The sequence below is a fragment of the Dama dama genome, chromosome 25 (assembly GCF_033118175.1).
Source record: "Dama dama isolate Ldn47 chromosome 25, ASM3311817v1, whole genome shotgun sequence".
NCBI lineage: Eukaryota > Metazoa > Chordata > Mammalia > Artiodactyla > Cervidae > Dama > Dama dama.
In genome coordinates this window covers 22,141,273-22,158,698 of record NC_083705.1, presented here as the reverse complement: position 1 = coordinate 22,158,698, position 17,426 = coordinate 22,141,273, and the positions used below count along the sequence as shown (strand labels likewise).

Here is a 17,426-nt window from a genome sequence, read left to right as displayed (position 1 = left end):
TTTTTTTTAATTAAGGGGAAAATCCTTACTGTCTATCCAACTCTTCCTTCTTATGACATCTAAGCTACTTTATCACTCTAAAGAAAAGCATTCTTATCCTCCTAGAAGCTGTCTCAAAATCTAAGAATCTTCACCTGCCACAGTTTGAAAGTATCAGTTCTTTGGCGCTCAGCATTCTTAATGGTCCAACTCTCACATCCGTACATGACTACTGAAAAAAATCATAGCTTTGACTATACGGACCTTTGTTAGGAAAGTGCTATCTCTGCTTTACTAAGTCATCTAGGTTTGTCATAGCTTTTCTTCCAAGGAGCAAGCATCTTTTAATTTCGTGGCTGCAGTTATTGTCCGCAGTGATTCTGGAGCCCAGGAAAATAAAATTTGTCACTGTTTCCACTTTTTCCCTGTCTATTTGCCATGAAGTGATGATCTTAGTTTTTTGAATGTTGAGTTTTAAACCAGCTTTTTCATTCTTCTCTTTCATTCTCATCAAGAAGCTTTTTAGTTCCTCTTTGCTTTCTGCCATTAGAGTGGTATCATCTGCATATCTGAGGTTGTTGATATTTCTCCCATCAATCTTGATTCTAGTTTGTGAGTCACTCAGCCCGGCATTTCGCATGATGTACAACATACAGTTTGGCATACTACTTTCCCAATCTGGAACCAGTCCATTGTTCCATGTCTGGTTCTAACTGTTGCTTCTTGTCCTGATACAGGTTTCTCAGGAGACAGGTAAGGTGGTCTGGTATTCCCAGCTCTTTAAGAATTTCCACAGTTAGCTGTGATTCACACAGCAAAGGCTTTAGCATAGTCAGTGAAGCAGAAGTAGATATTTTTCTGGAATTCTTTTGCTTTTTTCTATGATCCAGTGGATGTTGGCAATTTGATCTCTGGTTCCTCTGCCTTTCTAAATCCCACTTGTACATGTGGAAGTTCTCAATTCTCGCTACGGATGAAGCCTAGCCTGAAGGATTTTGAGCATTACCTTGCTAGCATGTGAAATGAGTGCAACCATATGGTAGTTTGAACATTCTTTGGCATTACCTTTCCTTGGGACTGGTACGAAAACTGACCTTTTCCAGTCCTGTGGTCACTGCTGAATTTTTCAAATTTGCTGGCATATGTTGGTCTCCATGATGCTCTCTAAAAATATTCATGTTTTTATTTTTTCTGTCTGTAGTTGTTCTTTGCTTCACATACTAATTCAAAGTATTACCTATAATTTCAATTCAAATCCTACTTTTTATAAATCTTAGAAAATACAAACTTTAGAACTACTCTCTAATTTTCCATAATACTTTATATTAATATTACTGAAGTCACTTAGCAGTCTTCTTATTAATCTGCACTTAGCAGTATTAGAAATAAACACTTAACATGCAAACCTAAATACATAGGAGTTTCTGGTGAGTATCAACTACCTTATTTCTTTCTGTATACTCCAAGGTACCAAGTACAGCACCTTCCATATAGACTGCATTCAAAATACAATGCAGAAACTTTGTATCTTCTGAGTTATTTCTCTCAAAATCTTAACAGTTACCTTATAATGTGGAATGCTAAAATAAATATTCTGAAATACAAATGTATTACCTGTTTGTTAGCAAAAATCAGGAGTAAAGCATCTCGGAGTTCTTTTTCCGTTAACAACTTTGCAAGTTCACTGTGTGCTTCACTAACTCTGTCTCTATGACTGCTATCAACAACAAACACAACAGCTATCAAAAAAAGACAAAAATATTCATTTAGTCACTTGTTTAATTTCAGTAAGTGGGCTAAATATTTTAATGTTATACTATGGTGAGTCTACCATCATTATTTTCACAGGAAGGCTGCCTATTATAGAAGCACCTAGCAATAATTAATGATATGATCTCAAGCAGTTCACCTAACTTTTGGTCTATTTTTTCCTCATTTATAACAGGATTTACAACATTTGCACTACCAAACACATATTGCTTTGCATATCATTTAATATTTTTCTCTTAATGAATGAAAATGTACCTCTCATGATCTACCTACTGATGCTCCTTCTTTGATTACTTTACTTTGATTACTCTACTTCCTTTACCAAAAGATAGTCTTTTAAAAATAAATAAGTCACCAACTTTATCTCTCCAAGGTATTCTCTTTAGGTGCCTGGCACAGCACTTTCCATAAATTGTACTCAAAATACATAGCAGAAACTTCACGAATATCTACTGAACTGTCTTTTGAAAACTTTCCAGCTATCTAATGGCAGCTAAACATCCTAGGCTTTCAACCATTCCTCATGTTCAAAATTCCATTTCTTCCCCTTAATCACTGGCTCATACTAACCTACTATCAAAAATTTCAAAGTAAAAATTATCTGGTCTTTCTTCTAGCTGGAAAACAGGACGATATATGGAACAAGGAGCATGAACATAAGCTTTATGCTGGGGTACAGGAGGCAAAATGTACAGTTCATTTATGTTAATAAATGCTAAGTGGCACGTATGTCACATAACACAGTTTGGTTAAAATCAAACCACTATGGGTTCTTCTGCTGATGACAACTAATTGTGAATGGAAATAAAGGAGTGGAGCTATTTAGAGATTATAATGGGACAAATGTTGAGTTGAATTGAATTGAATAGAGCAACAGAACTATACACCACAAATTCTACCCTATACCACACTATTGCCAATGATTATACTCATATGAACACTAATACTACTCTTTGTTAAGAATACCAAGAAGATAGTACCCTTAATTGCTTACATGTATAAGATAAATATTATGTTATCATTTTTCATGAAATATACCAGAGTACATATCCCAGTCTATCTAGCTTAATTTTCTTAATAGTGTGGGGCGTGCTACCAATATGTAATAGTATGGTCATGTATTTAATCAATGTTAAAATATCAGTTTTATTAGCTAAATCAATGCACTGAAAACTGAACTGACATTCTAAAAATTTGAAAAATTAAGATGTAATTTTTACACTCTTACCTTGGGTATTAAGGTAATAATGTTTCCACAATGGTCTTAATTTGTGTTTTCCACCTACATCCCAAATGGTGAACTTTAGATTTTTATATTCTACAGTTTCCACATTAAAACCTGTTTTTTGGGAAAAAAAAAACTTACTTTAATACTGACTGTGGGAGAAGGCGAGGGTGGGATGTTTTGAGAGAACAGCATTGAAACATGTATATTATCAAGTGTGAAACAGATCAACAGCCCAGGTTGGATGCATGAGACAAGTGCTCAGGGCTGGTGCACAGGGAAGACCCAGAGGGATGGGGTGGGGAGGGAGGTGGGAGAGGGGATCGGGATGGGGAACACATGTAAATCCATGGCTGACTCATGTCAATGTATGGCAAAAACCACTACAATATTGTAAAGTAATTAGCCTCCAACTAAAAAAAATAAATGGAAAAAAATAATAATAAAAAATTAAAAAACTGACTTATGCGTGACACACCAAAAACAGGCAACCCCATTTGTAGCTGTGACTTACAAATCATCTTCATACCGCACTATCTAACCAACTCCACTTGTAATAAACACACATGGGGAAATGTATGCCTTTAACCAGGGCTAGCCCCCTAACCCAGCAGGGTCCTTAGACCTTGACAGCCGAGTACCAGCTCTGCAGCACTGCCACCTCCTCATCCCTAATTTTCAGCCAGAGTCATCAATACTTTCTTTATTCCTTCCAGCTGTCCCACCAATATTCTGTTCTTTCTTACAATCCCTCCTCAATCCACATTTCAATCCCACAGTCACTGAACCTTGCATTTTTCCTCTGAAATGCTGATGTCTTACAGCCAATCTCCACATCAGATGGGCGTAAAGTAAGGTCCTGAGAACTCATCTGTAAGTTAGGGTTTTTTCCTATAAAATATTCATTAAGGTAAAAGCAATACGCATACTTACCAATTGTTGGAATAGGCTGCATGAACTCATCCTGTTTTAATTTAAACAAAATAGTAGTTTTTCCAGCACCATCCAATCCTAATGTAACAACTCGAATTTCCATTTTGGGTCCAATGTGAACTCTATTGTCCTATAATTTTTAAAAAAATAAATCTTTTAATTTTGATACAGAGTTAAAAGTATTAGCACTTACACTTTTATTTATAAAATACCTTTGCTAATTACTTTGTCTCCTACTCATTCCTCAATCCATTAAAATCAGAGTTCTATTCCCATATTAAAATACCCTGATTCTGATATATAGAAAGAGGAAATGTATCCTCACTGTTTTGTTAAATCTTGGCTTAGTAAAACTTACTACATACTATGTAAGCTAAAAAATACACACACACACACTTATTTTTCCCAGATTTTTTAGCTCTATTGAATCTTCTTTAAATAAAATTTTTCATGCTGTGCTAAATATATTAATTAAAATAAAGATATATAAAGTATATAAAGATATAATTTGTGACATCAATAACATAAAGTACAGGGGGTGGAGCTGTGGAGAAATAGAATTTTTGTATGCAATTAAAGTTAATTTGTTATCAAGTTAAAACAGAATGTTACAACTAAGATATTTTATGTAATTGCAATGGTAACCTCACACACACACACACAAAATCCATAGAATATAAACAAAAGGAAATGAGAAGGAAATCAAACCATGACACTATAAAAAAAATCAATAAAACACAAAAGGCAATGAAAGAGGAAAGGTGAAACAAAAAAAACTTATCAAGTTAGGCAGAAAATGAACAAAATGACAACAGTAAGGGTTTACTTAACAATAATCACTTTAAATATAAATAGACGTAACTCTCCACTTGAAAGACATAGTGTGACCTAATGGGTGAAAAACCAAGATCTAAAAATATGCTGTTTACAAAAGAGACTCACTTTATATCTAAGGAAACACACGTTTGAAAGTGAAAGGATGGTAAAGATGCAAATCTCTTTGGGATGCAAATCATACCCAAAAGAAAGCAGGGCTGGCCATCCTAATATCAGATAATATAGATTTTTAAGTCAGAAACTGTTATAAGGGACAAGTTCATTATATAATGGAGAAATGGAAGGTTTATAAAGAATATAAATAATTCTAAATATCTGGATTATAAATAAATAGATTAAAGCCCTAAACATAAGAACCAAAGCTATAAAACTCGTAGAACAGCAGAAAAGCTTCACGACACTGGGTTTGGCAATGATTTTCTTAGATATGACATGAAAAACAGTCAACAGAAGCAAAAACAGATAGATGGGACTAGATCAATGTTAAAAGCTTTTCTGAATCAGAGGACACAATCAAGAGAGTGAAGAAGAAAACTATAGAATGGGAGAAGATACTTGCAAATCATGTATCTGATAATGGGTTCATATCCGGAATACATAAAGAACTCCTATAACTCAACAACAAAAAGACAGAAACAGAAAAATAGGCAAAAGGACTTCTAAAAAATTCTCCACAGAACTGACCAAGAAGCATATGAAAAGATGCTTAACATCACTGATTATCAAGAGAAATGCAAATCAATACCACAATAAGATATCACTTTACACCAATCAGGATGGCTACTAACAAAAACAAAAACAAAACAAACAGAAAATAATAAGTGAAAATGTGGAGAAATTGGAATCCTCATGCACTTTTGGTGGGATTTATATCATGTGATGCAATTGCTAAGGAAACAGTATGACATTTCCTCAGAAAATCAAAAACAGAACTACTATATAAATCATTAGTCCCATTTCTGGTATTTATCCAAAAGAATTGGAAACAAAGCCTGAAACAGATGTCTATACAATCATGTTCACAGCAGCACTATTCACAATAACCAAGAGGTAAAGTAACCCAAATATCCAGCGATAGATGAATGTATACACAAAATGTGGCATATACAAACAATGAAATATTATTTAGACTTAAAATAAAAGGATATCCTGTCACATACTACAACACAGGTGAACTCTGAGGACATAATACTAAGTGAAATAAACCCAGTCACAAAAAGACAAATACTATCCACGTATACACTAAATTTAGAGTAGTCAAATTCAAAGAAACAGAAAGTAGAACAGTGGTTACCAAGATATGAGGAGAAGCAGTGAATAGGGGAGTGGTTGCTTATAAGGTATAGTTTCAGTTTTTCAAGATGAAAACTTTCTGAAAATGTTTCACACAGTGTGAATATACTTAACAATACTGAACTATACACTTAAAAAATGGTTAAGATGGTAAAAAATTTTGTGTTTTTTACCATAATAAAAAAAATGTACATACAATCAAGAACCTTCTAGATGCAAAAGGAAATGGAAAAGGTCACTATATACTGCTATGGAGTGACCTCTAGGATGTACCCTCAAGTTAAAATGCAAGGTGGAGAAGTGAGTACAGTACTCTACCTTTAAATGGGTGGAGAGTACATGCAAACATATTTCTCTATTTTTTTTAATGATGAATAAAACTAAGAAAAATTCTTAATAGTTTTCTATGGCGAAGGGAAGAAAAGGGTGGAGGGGCCAGGAATTTAAGTTAGACTTCACTGAATGTACTTTCCTTTGTAGATATGACTCTGGACCATGTGAATGCTTCACATAATTATAAAACAAGATTAAAAACAATTTTAAAGCCACTCAAAAATAGAGAGCAAAATGAAACACATGTACCTTTTTAAATTCGGGGGAATCCACTTGAAAAGAGACCAAAACATATAAAAAAATGCCAAATACATACCTTGTTGGATTCAGTCTCAGACCTAAAAAAAATTCATTTAGCAATCTAGGAAATCTGAATACTAATTTGATAATGGGTAATATTAAAGATGTATTTAATTTCTTAGGTGTGGTAATGGTATTTTTATTGTGTTTTAAGAATGATTTGATGTTGGGATGAAATAACATGTCGAGATTTGTTTCAAAATAACCTGGGAGATTGTAGGTAGAAAGAGACTGGGAGAAGGGTAGGTGAAATAAAAAGTTATTAACTGTTCCGGTAGGTGGTGATGAGTATAGAAGATTCATTACACCACCTTCTATTTTCCACTGATAAAGTTTTCTTTTTTAATCCTATGGTTCATTAATTTTTTAGTTGTCTCTTCAAGCTAATTACCATGGAAGGTAAAACAATTATGATTTGTTCAAAAACACACCTAAAAATGAAGTACAGAATATATTACCTTTGTAAAAGTGACAGGGATGCTGGCATCCAGCTGGATGTGATCTGCAACTTCTGTAAACTGCTGCTGCTGCTTTTGCAATGTTTCTAGTAACCTCGTAATTTCTTGTTTTGCCAAGACAACTCTACAATCATCCTAGAAAGGAGAAGATGATATTTCTTATAAACCTTTTAAAGAAATCAGAAAAAAAGAGATATCACTAAAACTCAAGAAAAGCTCATTTAACATTACAGTATTCAAAGTTAGCTGCTGAAGATCTGATGCTTTTGAACTGTGGTGCTGGAGGAGAAGACTCTTCACAGTCCCTTGGACTGAAAGCAGATCAAACCAGTCAATCCTAAATGAAATCAACTGTGAATATTCACTGGAAGGACTCATGCTGAAGCTGAAGCTCCAAAACTTTGGCCACCTGATGCAAAGAGTTAATTCACAGAAAAAGGCCCTGATGCTGGGAAAGATTGAATGCAAAAGGAGAAGAGGATGGCAGAGGATGAGATGATTAAACAGCATCACTGACTCAACAGACACGAATTTGAGCAAACTCTGGGAAACAGTGGAGGACAGAGGATCTAGGCATGCTACAATCCATGGGGTCGCAAGAGTTGAACATTCAACAACAACATTCAAAGTTAACTTATGTGTAAATTTGACTAAGATAACAATAGTCAGACATTAATAACTAATTTAAGAGCCCATCAACATAAGAACAGATAAATAATTTTATATCCACAAATGCAACACTATCACAATAAAAATGAACTACAATTACATTTTGACAAAATGAATTTCACATGAAATAAGGGTAGAAATGACATGAAGAGTTCTTATTGTATGATTCCAACTTTTATTAATTACCAAAACAGGCAAAAACAAAGTATACATTAGAAATCAGGACAGTCGTTTATCCTTAGGAGGAAAGGCAGGTAGTTACTAGAAGAGAGTCTGAGGGTCTTCTGGGGTCCTGGTAATGCCCTGTTACTGGATCTGAATGCTGGTTACATAGCAATGTCCAGTCCTAAAATACAGCAAGTTGAACGTGTATGCACATATTTCTATGTGCGTGTATAAATATACACACACATATATAGTACTCCTATAAGAGTTTTTCAAAATAATGTAAGATACACATATTGGTTCCAAAAACAAAGGACTAAAGGTCAAACTGTGATGTCTCTGTCTCACTCTAGAGTCCCAGGCTCTTTCCTTCAGTTGCTCAAATATTATTCCAGAAATATTCTATACATATGCCAGTGTATTCTTCATAAGATATAGATTTTCCAACAATATATAAACCCCATGAAAGAAATAGCATTGTCAGTTTTTGCTCACTGTTGTATATTCATATGAAAAGAAAGAAAGTGAAAGTCATTCAGTAGTTTCTGACTCTTTGCAACCCCATGGACTATACAGTCCATGGACTTCTCTGGGCCAGAATACTGGAATGGGTAGCCTTTCCCTTCTCTGGGGATCTTCCCAACCCAGGAATCGAACTGGGGTCTCCTGCATTGCAGGCAGATTCTTTACCAACTGAGCTACGAGGGAAGCCATATTCATATGAGGTGACAGCAATCTGGCTGTTCCAATCCCCAGAACAAAAACCCTGAAGTCCTTCTTGTCTTCTCCTTCCTCATTTTCACATGTATTTGTCAACAAATCCTACTGGATTTCCAAAATCTGGGTACTTCTAGCCCCTACTATCCAAGCTACCATTCTCTCTCACTTGGAATGCCACAATAGTCCCTAACTATTGAACGCCTTCCTTCTCTTTGGCCTTTTCACATCAGCCAGATCCTTTTAAGTAAGATTAAATCATTCTTGTGCTCAAAACCTCACAATGGTTTCTCCAATTCAATCAGTAAAAGCTGAAGTCCTTCCAATGGCCACAAGGCTCTCCTTATATAATTCCCTATTTCCTCTCATTTCAGCTCCTATTACTCTCTCCATCACTTATAGCTGCTGGTGCTGCTGCTGCTAAGTCACTTCAGTTGTGTCTGACTTTGTGCGACCCCACAGACGGCAGCCCATCAGGCTCCCTCATCCCTGGGATTCTCCAGGCAAGAACACTGGAGTGGGTTGCCATTTCCTTCTCCAATGTGTGAAAGTGAAGTCGCTCAGTCATGTCCAACTCTTAGAACCCCATGGACTGCAACCCACCAGGCTCCTCCAGCCATGGGATTTTCTGGGCAAGAGTACTGGAGTGGGGTGCCACTGCCTTCTCTGCCATCGCTTATTACTATCCATCTATTCCAGCCATAGTGCCCTCTTTTGCTGTTCCTCAAATACATGTCACCCTAGGGTTTTTGCACTAACCATTTCCTCTACTAAAATCTTGTTCACTAAGGTGTGAGATAGTTCCCTTCACCTTCTTCCCTTTTGAGTCTGATTAAATCTCACCTTTTCTCAATGATGCTTACCCTATTTCAAAATGCAATCTGCTGTACCTTCACACATTTTCCGTTTCCCTTAGCTCTTGTCACTTTTTAACATACTATATAATTTACTTATTAGAAATGGTTATGGCTTATTGTACTGTCTTCTTGCTAAGATGCTAATTCCACAAAATTATGGATTTTGGCCTATTTTGCTTATTGACGTATTCCATGTACCTAGAATTTACATGGCACATAGCAGGCACAAAAAAAGATGTATGCCTCATAAATAAATCCTAACAAAGCAGCATCATGCCTTAGTTGATGCATCAATTATTTTGGAGGGGAGGGATGATTAAATTTTATCCTCAAAATTGGTAATAAATATGTGATGTTTCATCCATTCCTCTGTTAAGGTATCTCTGTGGCAGGAACTTTTAAGACTACTGGCTGAGATTACGGTTCTGTGGCCATAAATCAGAATGAAACTAATAAGTACGTATGAAGAATGAATCCAAGACCCCAATTTCATTTGCATTAACCCCAGGAGATAATACCCTGCCATTAACATTTATCAGTCACGTTGACAAAATGCTTCAGAAACTCTAAAATACTTCTGAATATTTCAGTAGCCATAAGCATACTTTTAAATTAAATAAATATAAAAATATTTTGAAGTAGTCACTTAACTATGATTTAGGACATGCTCCGTTTGTAATTCTGCTGTGTAGCTTGAGCTGAACAAGTATTTATTAAGCTCTTTCTATCCAGATACAAATAATTTAGATACAAAGATACATTCAGCCAACATTCAGAAGGACAGTTGTGCGTAATGTATCATTAGACTCAAATCAGGAGACAAAAATGCCAACAATCATGTGAACAGAAAAACTAATATGAAGAAATGTTAACTAGGTGTAGTTATTAACAAGGCAACTGAAAGTGTAAAAAGAGCTCGGAGGTCTCATGGAGGGAACAACTGTAAGAAATAGCTAGCACTCTCAGGGCTGGGGGAATAAAGGAGAGATGCTAGAATTATTAAAACTTAGACACTTATAGGAGGGATCCCATGGAGCTGAAACTCAGATCTCTAAGGAAAGTGGTCTCCTCGTGTGAGCAGTGACATTCACATGAACCCCAAGCAAACCGGAACCCACAGGAAATCACGTCCACCTTTCAGCCTCCCCCTACTGGCAGAGCCTAAAATAACATGGAACCAGCTGGCAGAGCAGGTTTTCAGCGTTCCAATCTCAGCATCACAAATGAGAGGACAGAAGAACAGGACTGGAGCAAGAAAACAACTTAATAAATGGCTAAAACATCAATTATTACAATTCAATGTGACAAGGACTAAAGGACGCAAGGCTGATGTGCTTACAGCCTAGCCTATCAGATTTTTAAGAGAAAAAGCTCTACAATGGTAGAAAGTTTAGCTCTCTAATGATCTGATATCAACACAATCATCAGCAATATATCAAAAGATGAGAGTGTCTGCAGCATATTAGGATTCCTAGGGCAACAGTAAGTCTTAATTTGCACATTTATGAAGGCAGATCGAAAACAGTAATGAGTAAGACTGACATTTTTGTTAGAATAACCTTAAGTCTAATTCATTTTAAAAGCATATTATCTGCAAAATGGGTAACAAATTGCTTATAATACATCATGCATCAAAAAAAAAAACATGGATTTTCTGTGACATCAAAGTTAAGAACCAATAAATTAGAGCAGAGATGGGTAGTTCGTGTTACAGATGCACTCCCCATCTCCCCCCACCAAAAACCAATGAACAAAAAGAGCAAGAAAAAGGAACTTCAAACAACAGTAAACATTTGAAGAAAGATTTCCAATATTAAAAAAGGGAGACATAAGCCCACCAAGCTGAAAGAATAGTATACATTTGGAAAAAAAGGGTTAAAGGACTTGGGATGAATAAAGAATGACAAAAAGTTAAAGAGGTTCTAGAACCTATGGTTTTATGGTGGGATGGACACTCAAAAGAGAGGGCATTGATATGGCTGACTGGAGCAATTCAAGGTTAGAGATCATGTCCTAAGCACAATCCACATTAAAGCCCACAGTAACATACAGTAATAATATAAAAATATTTATTAAATTAATAAAAAAGACTAGTATGTACTTCTGGTAATGATTTGATTAAGCTTACAAATTCTCCTTCTTAAACTATGTCCTAACCATGTTTTAAACCATGTACCTGTTGCAAAGTCTTTTCACAGTGGAGACAGGCTGTTGAAACCTGAGATAACAAGATAGTCATATCTTCTTGTTGCTGCCTGAGCCAAATCAACTTTTCTCGAACATGAGCATCAACAACACTTAGAGCCATTTCTTCTTGACGACACAGAGTTTCATGCAGATCAGAAAAATAAGCTCGGACACACGATCGGGCATTCTCTGCAGTACCTGGTACCTTGGGCAATAAAAATAATTTCAACAACTGTAACCTTAAAAAAGATTTTTTATGTGAAATAATGAAAATTTCAATACCATCTATATAACCTTAAAAATCCCAAAATGTATATCTCCACAGAGGACTTTTCCCCTTAAACACAACCTTTGGATATCCAACTGTTTAAATGACATTTCAAAAAAACAAGTCTCCCTCAACCGCAAACCTAGTTTTTTCTATCTCAATAAACAGCAACTACAACTTCCAGGTTGTTCAAGCTAAAAAAACTGGAGTCACCCTTAACACTTCTCTTTTTTATCTCTCAACTAGTTTCTTACTGAATTCTGCTGACTTCAAAATATATCTAGAATCTGATCATGCCTCACCATCCCTACCTCTACCAACCTAATCAAAGCCATCGTCATCTCTCACTTGATTATTGTAATAGCCTTCTAACTCGGCTCACTAGATCCACCCCTGCTCCCTGTAATGTATTCTCCATCCAGAAGCCAGACTGATCATTTTACAATGTTAAGTCAGAATGTTAATTATTACTTTGCTCAAAACACTCCGTGGTTTCCCACACAGAATAAATGCCAAAGTCCTTTATATGGGATGTTCAATGACAGAATCCCTGAGAAAAAGACATCTGAGCTAAGACCTGAAGGAGGTAGGAAGAGGGAACCACAGGAACATTTTGAAGAAGAGCATTCCTGGAATAAAGTAAAGCAAGTGCCTATTAGGCCCTTTCTGACCTCAATTCCAGCTATGCTTTCCATCAATCATTCTGTTTTAGCTACACTCAGCATCCTCTAAGTTTCTTAAGAACACGAGGCACACTCCAACTGCAGGGCCTCTGTACTTGATCTAGAATGTTCTTTCCCCAAATATTAATATGGTTCCCTTCTCTCAGCTCCTTTAGGTCTTTGCTCAATGCCCCTTCTCAGGGAGTCTGTCCTCAAATACCACCTTTTCTGGATTTTTCTCCAAAGCACCTAATAACATACTTCTGCCGTATTTTACTTATATATTGTCTCTCTTCCCACATTAGAATGCAAACTCCACATAGGTGATATTTTTGACTTGTACAGTGGTGTCTCCTTAGCTAGAATAGTGTTTAGCACTTGAGATATGTTCAATAAATATTTATTGAGGGCATAAATATTTCCACCATAGTACAATAAGATCCAATAGAATTTTATGTGATGACAGACATGTTCTATATCTGTGCTGACCAATATCGTAGCTACTAGATACAGACACATAAAATGTACTTCAAATGTAGCTAGTGAGACTGAGGAAGTAAATTCTGTATTTCTTGGGATTGATAAATAATTTAAACTTAAATAGCCACATGAGGCTACTGGCTACTAGTTTGACGGAGCATTATTCTAGCAATTATTCCCTATGACTTCACTTTAATTTTTATTACCAAAAAAAACCACTATACTTTGTCTGACCCTGTGTTTTATATTCCTGTCTGAAAATATCCCTTTCTTCTCTACACATGTGTGCTAAGTCGCTTCAGTCATGTCCGACTCTTTGTGATGAGGACTGTAGCTCTCCAGGATCCTCTGTTCATGGAATTCTCCAGGCAAGAATAACGGAGTGGGTTGCCATGCCCTCTTCCAGGGGATCTTCCTCACCCAGGGATTGAGCCCACATCTCTTAAGACTCCTGCACTGGCAAGCGGGTTCTTTACCACTAGTGCCACCTGGGAAGCCCAACGCTTCTCCTCTATAATTCAATTTTTAAAAGCAACTACCACCATTGCTTAAGTCCCTTCCTTCTCTTCATAGCCAAACTCTTAGAAGTTAGACACACTCACCTCCTAATACCCACTTACTCTTCACCTTGCTGTAGGGGGTTGGGGGTATTTCTGTTTATTTCACAGACATAACAAATTCAACATCCAAATTAAACTTACCACCTTGGTCTCATCATCCCCTCCCAAATTCTTCTTCCTCCCCGTTTAGAGCACAACCATCCGCCAGGCTGGGCAAGGTGGAAACCTAGGCATCATGCTTGACCCTGCAAGTTACCTATCAATCAATATTACCAATCAATCACTATGACCTACCTATTCTACTTCTTTTAACATCTCAAAGCCATGTGCTTCTCTCCATCCTCAATACTGCAGTATTATGGGCCACAAACAATTCTCAAGCAGATACTTTCAGCAACCTCACAAGAGGTCTCCTTGCTTCCAATCTTGTTGTTCCTCCAATTCATTTTTTATATTAAACAGCAACCTTTCTTAATGCAAATTTGATTACGTTATTCCTATGACAATTCTTCAATGGCTCATCACTGCCTATGAGATAAAGTCCAAACTCTTTAACATAGCTAACAAGATGTTGCACAATTTGGCCCTTAATTCTCCAACATCTTTTCTTACCATGTGCCACCCCAATACTCAAAGCTTCAACCACAGTGAACTTAGTTAAGTTTCTACAATATGTCCAATTCTCACATCCAGGTATTTTAACATAGGCTTCCCTCTCTGGAACAACTCTCTCCCCACCTCACTCTTCTCCCTGACTAAATTCCTTCAAATCTCAGTTTAGACATCACATCTTCTAGAAAGCCTTCCAAGACTTACCTAAGTTAATGCTGTTTTTATGCACACTGCCAGGGCATCCTGCATTTCCCCCACAAAGTAAACAGTTACCACACTTGAAACTCTTCCATGATGGATTATAAATTTCCGCAAAGACAGAGACTTTTCAAAAAATTTATTTCCACTGACTAGTGCAGTACTGGCACAATGGAATTGCTCAATAAATCCTACAAGGTGAAAAAGTAAGAAGGAGAAAGGGTAAGGAGGAAAAAAATCCATACATGTTCTGTGTGGGCCATTCCAATTCCATCTTCTACTATTTGTTCTCCTCCTTCAATGTGCTGAACGATTCCAACTAATTTTCTGGAATAATCTGAAATTTCCTCAGTGAAGGTCCGTATGCAATGAGCCATATCTAAAATTGATGCTCGGATCTGGTTAGCTTCTGGTTCCAATACTGAATGCTATAAGGTGCAACATAATTATAGAAAAGAACTCACAGTATTGACTAATGATATAAAATGCTACTTAACTGGCTCCTATTAATTAAAAAACAAAGCATTAGCTGCAAGTGGGTTTTATAACATATTTATAAAATCACAGCATGAAGAAATACTAATCTGCCTTCATTCCAAAATTATTTATCCTTCAAAGAAATAATTTTAAATTTGGAATTCTATATACTGCTAAGAAACCAAGAAATCTTCTCTAAAATTTGATCACAAGCATTAGTTCATCAACAGATATATTATCAACACAATCCAGTGCTTTACAAAAACATGCACACAAAGAAAAGAACTTTTTGTTTCCTGCTAGAAAGCCATTTTCAATAAAGAATGAATCATAAGGACTCTGAAATTTTTGATAAGTCATTCAGAAAATAAACCTCTCTCTTCTTTTCATGCTACCAAGCTCAACTCATTTATCATTTAGCTCTTCTTCAGTTTCTACTTTTACTATAAAGAACCAAGTCAGTGAAAATAAACAGTAGGCTGGTAAAGCAGGTGAAGTTATCAAGTTTAACTACACTCATACCTTGTGACCTTGGTGTTTTCCATATTCTTTGCAGACACAACACATGAGTGGGCTAGTTTGACAGCCATCTTCCAAGCACACAAACTCAATGGCATGCACTTGATGCTGAGAGCACATGGTCTTCTCATGAGGTTTATCAGCTAGAGGCACTCTCCTGTGCTTTGCTAGTGTCTTCGTAGAATGAGTAACTTGGGAACACTCTGAACACAAATGAGTTGCACATACGGTGCAATATACAGATGCAACATGAGCTTCATCTTCATCACAACGAATGATGCTCTGATAAACAAAAAAGTAATGTATTAAAACTGAACCCCTTTACTAAACAGAAACTGACTGAGACACAGAAAATAAACTTAGGGTTACCAAAGGAGATACCAAGGGAGAGAGAGGAGAAATAAATTACACACTACTATATATAAAACAGTTAAACAACAAGGACCTACTATACAACACAGGGAACTATACTCAGTATCTTATAATAATCTATAATGGAAAAAAACCTGAAAAAGAATATGTGTGTGTGTGTGTGTGTCTGTGTGTATATAACCAAATCATGTTGATGTATGCTTGAAACTAACATAATATTATAAATTAACTATACTTTGATTAAAAAAAAATTTTAATTAAACCCCAATCATTATAACATGCAAAATTTTGAAATATAAAAACCCATAATCTTTATATACATATAAATAAACAGATAATTAAATAAAAAAGTCATTCACTACTCACTTCTATAGGTAAGTGAAAGCTATTTCCAAAATTGATCATCAATATATGCTATGAATTTGAGGCCAAAAATACAACCACTGTTTTAGATTCACTATCAGTGCAAAGGTATCTACTGCAAAATCCCCTCACTTGACACACAAGAAACGGACAACAGAGGACAGAAATTAGTTTTTAAGACTGAAAGAACTGACAGTAAATACTTCCCCCTGCTTTAAATATACTTGTCAGCATAATGTAGATAAAAAAAGAAGCACAAATTTTATTATTTAGATAACCAAGTGAAGCTTTTAAAAACATAGATGCTTAGACTCCAACGTGAGAAATACTCCTTTCTCAATAAGGGTAGATGAAGTCCAACCTGTGTATTTTTTCTAAAGCTCCATAGTTGAGTCCACTGCACTATCCTGGTTGAAAATCATTAATTTAAGAAAAAAATAAAATAAAACCCTATGTTACATGTAACCTTTTAAATGTTTATTATTTTTATGAATTAGTAAAAAGCATTCCAAGTTGTCAGTTTTACATGTCAGATAATCAAGAATGCTTTGAAAACTTTTTCTGAATACTAAAAGGCCATAACTAGAAAGGGAAAGATTTGGTATAAATGTCTGTAGAAATAAAAATTAGAAAATATACCAATGGTGTCATTAAGTAGTATCACAGTAAATAAAAAATGAATCCAAAGTTAAAAAACTTTGTTTGCAACTATGAGAAATGCATATGTATAAAATTAAAGAGTCATGTCTTCTGCTTTCTAGAGTTGACAAATTTGTAAGATCAACGTCAGATAATCCTCAATGTCTTTCAAAATAAAGGTAAAAGATAAATCATGGGAAAGAACTGCAAAATTTTTAGAAAACAGTGCTTCAGTTTGAGATTACTTTCACTGATTCACTTTATATAGGAAATCATGATCTAATAAAAGAGAAGTAAAAAGTCAATCTGACATTTTCCTTGATACTAAACATGTGGTTCTCAAGGTGTTCATAAAAATTATTAACTATTTACTAAACAACTATTCCTATATTCAGAATAGTCTATAAGTTAAGTAGATAAATTTTATGCTAAAAATGTATTTTAACTTGTGTTAATGGTTTTCTAATAATTATTGGACTCTAACCTGTCTAGATAAAGAGAGTACATCTACATACAATTTAACTTTTCATGAAGATATTTAATAGTAATTCCC

At 35.5% G+C, this 17,426-nt stretch overlaps 1 protein-coding gene across 3 annotated transcripts in view; it reads right to left on the bottom strand.

Annotated features, from left to right (window-relative positions):
* Positions 1–17,426, bottom strand: part of TRIM23 (tripartite motif containing 23) — a 33,010-nt gene that overhangs the window by 3,416 nt on the left and 12,168 nt on the right. Inside the window, exons 4-11 of one of the 3 annotated variants that reach the window (XM_061129670.1) lie at positions 15,503–15,781; positions 14,749–14,931; positions 11,713–11,928; positions 7,129–7,263; positions 3,908–4,037; positions 2,978–3,088; positions 1,594–1,718; positions 1,074–1,143 (exon numbers count right to left, since the gene is read on the bottom strand). In XM_061129670.1, coding sequence (XP_060985653.1) covers positions 1,074–1,143; positions 1,594–1,718; positions 2,978–3,088; positions 3,908–4,037; positions 7,129–7,263; positions 11,713–11,928; positions 14,749–14,931; positions 15,503–15,781 — 1,249 coding nt within the window. Of the gene's footprint in view, positions 1–1,073; positions 1,144–1,593; positions 1,719–2,977; positions 3,089–3,907; positions 4,038–7,128; positions 7,264–11,712; positions 11,929–13,987; positions 14,714–14,748; positions 14,932–15,502; positions 15,782–17,426 lie in introns of those variants that run through there. The other 2 variants (XM_061129669.1, XM_061129671.1) reach the window with 2 other exon arrangements.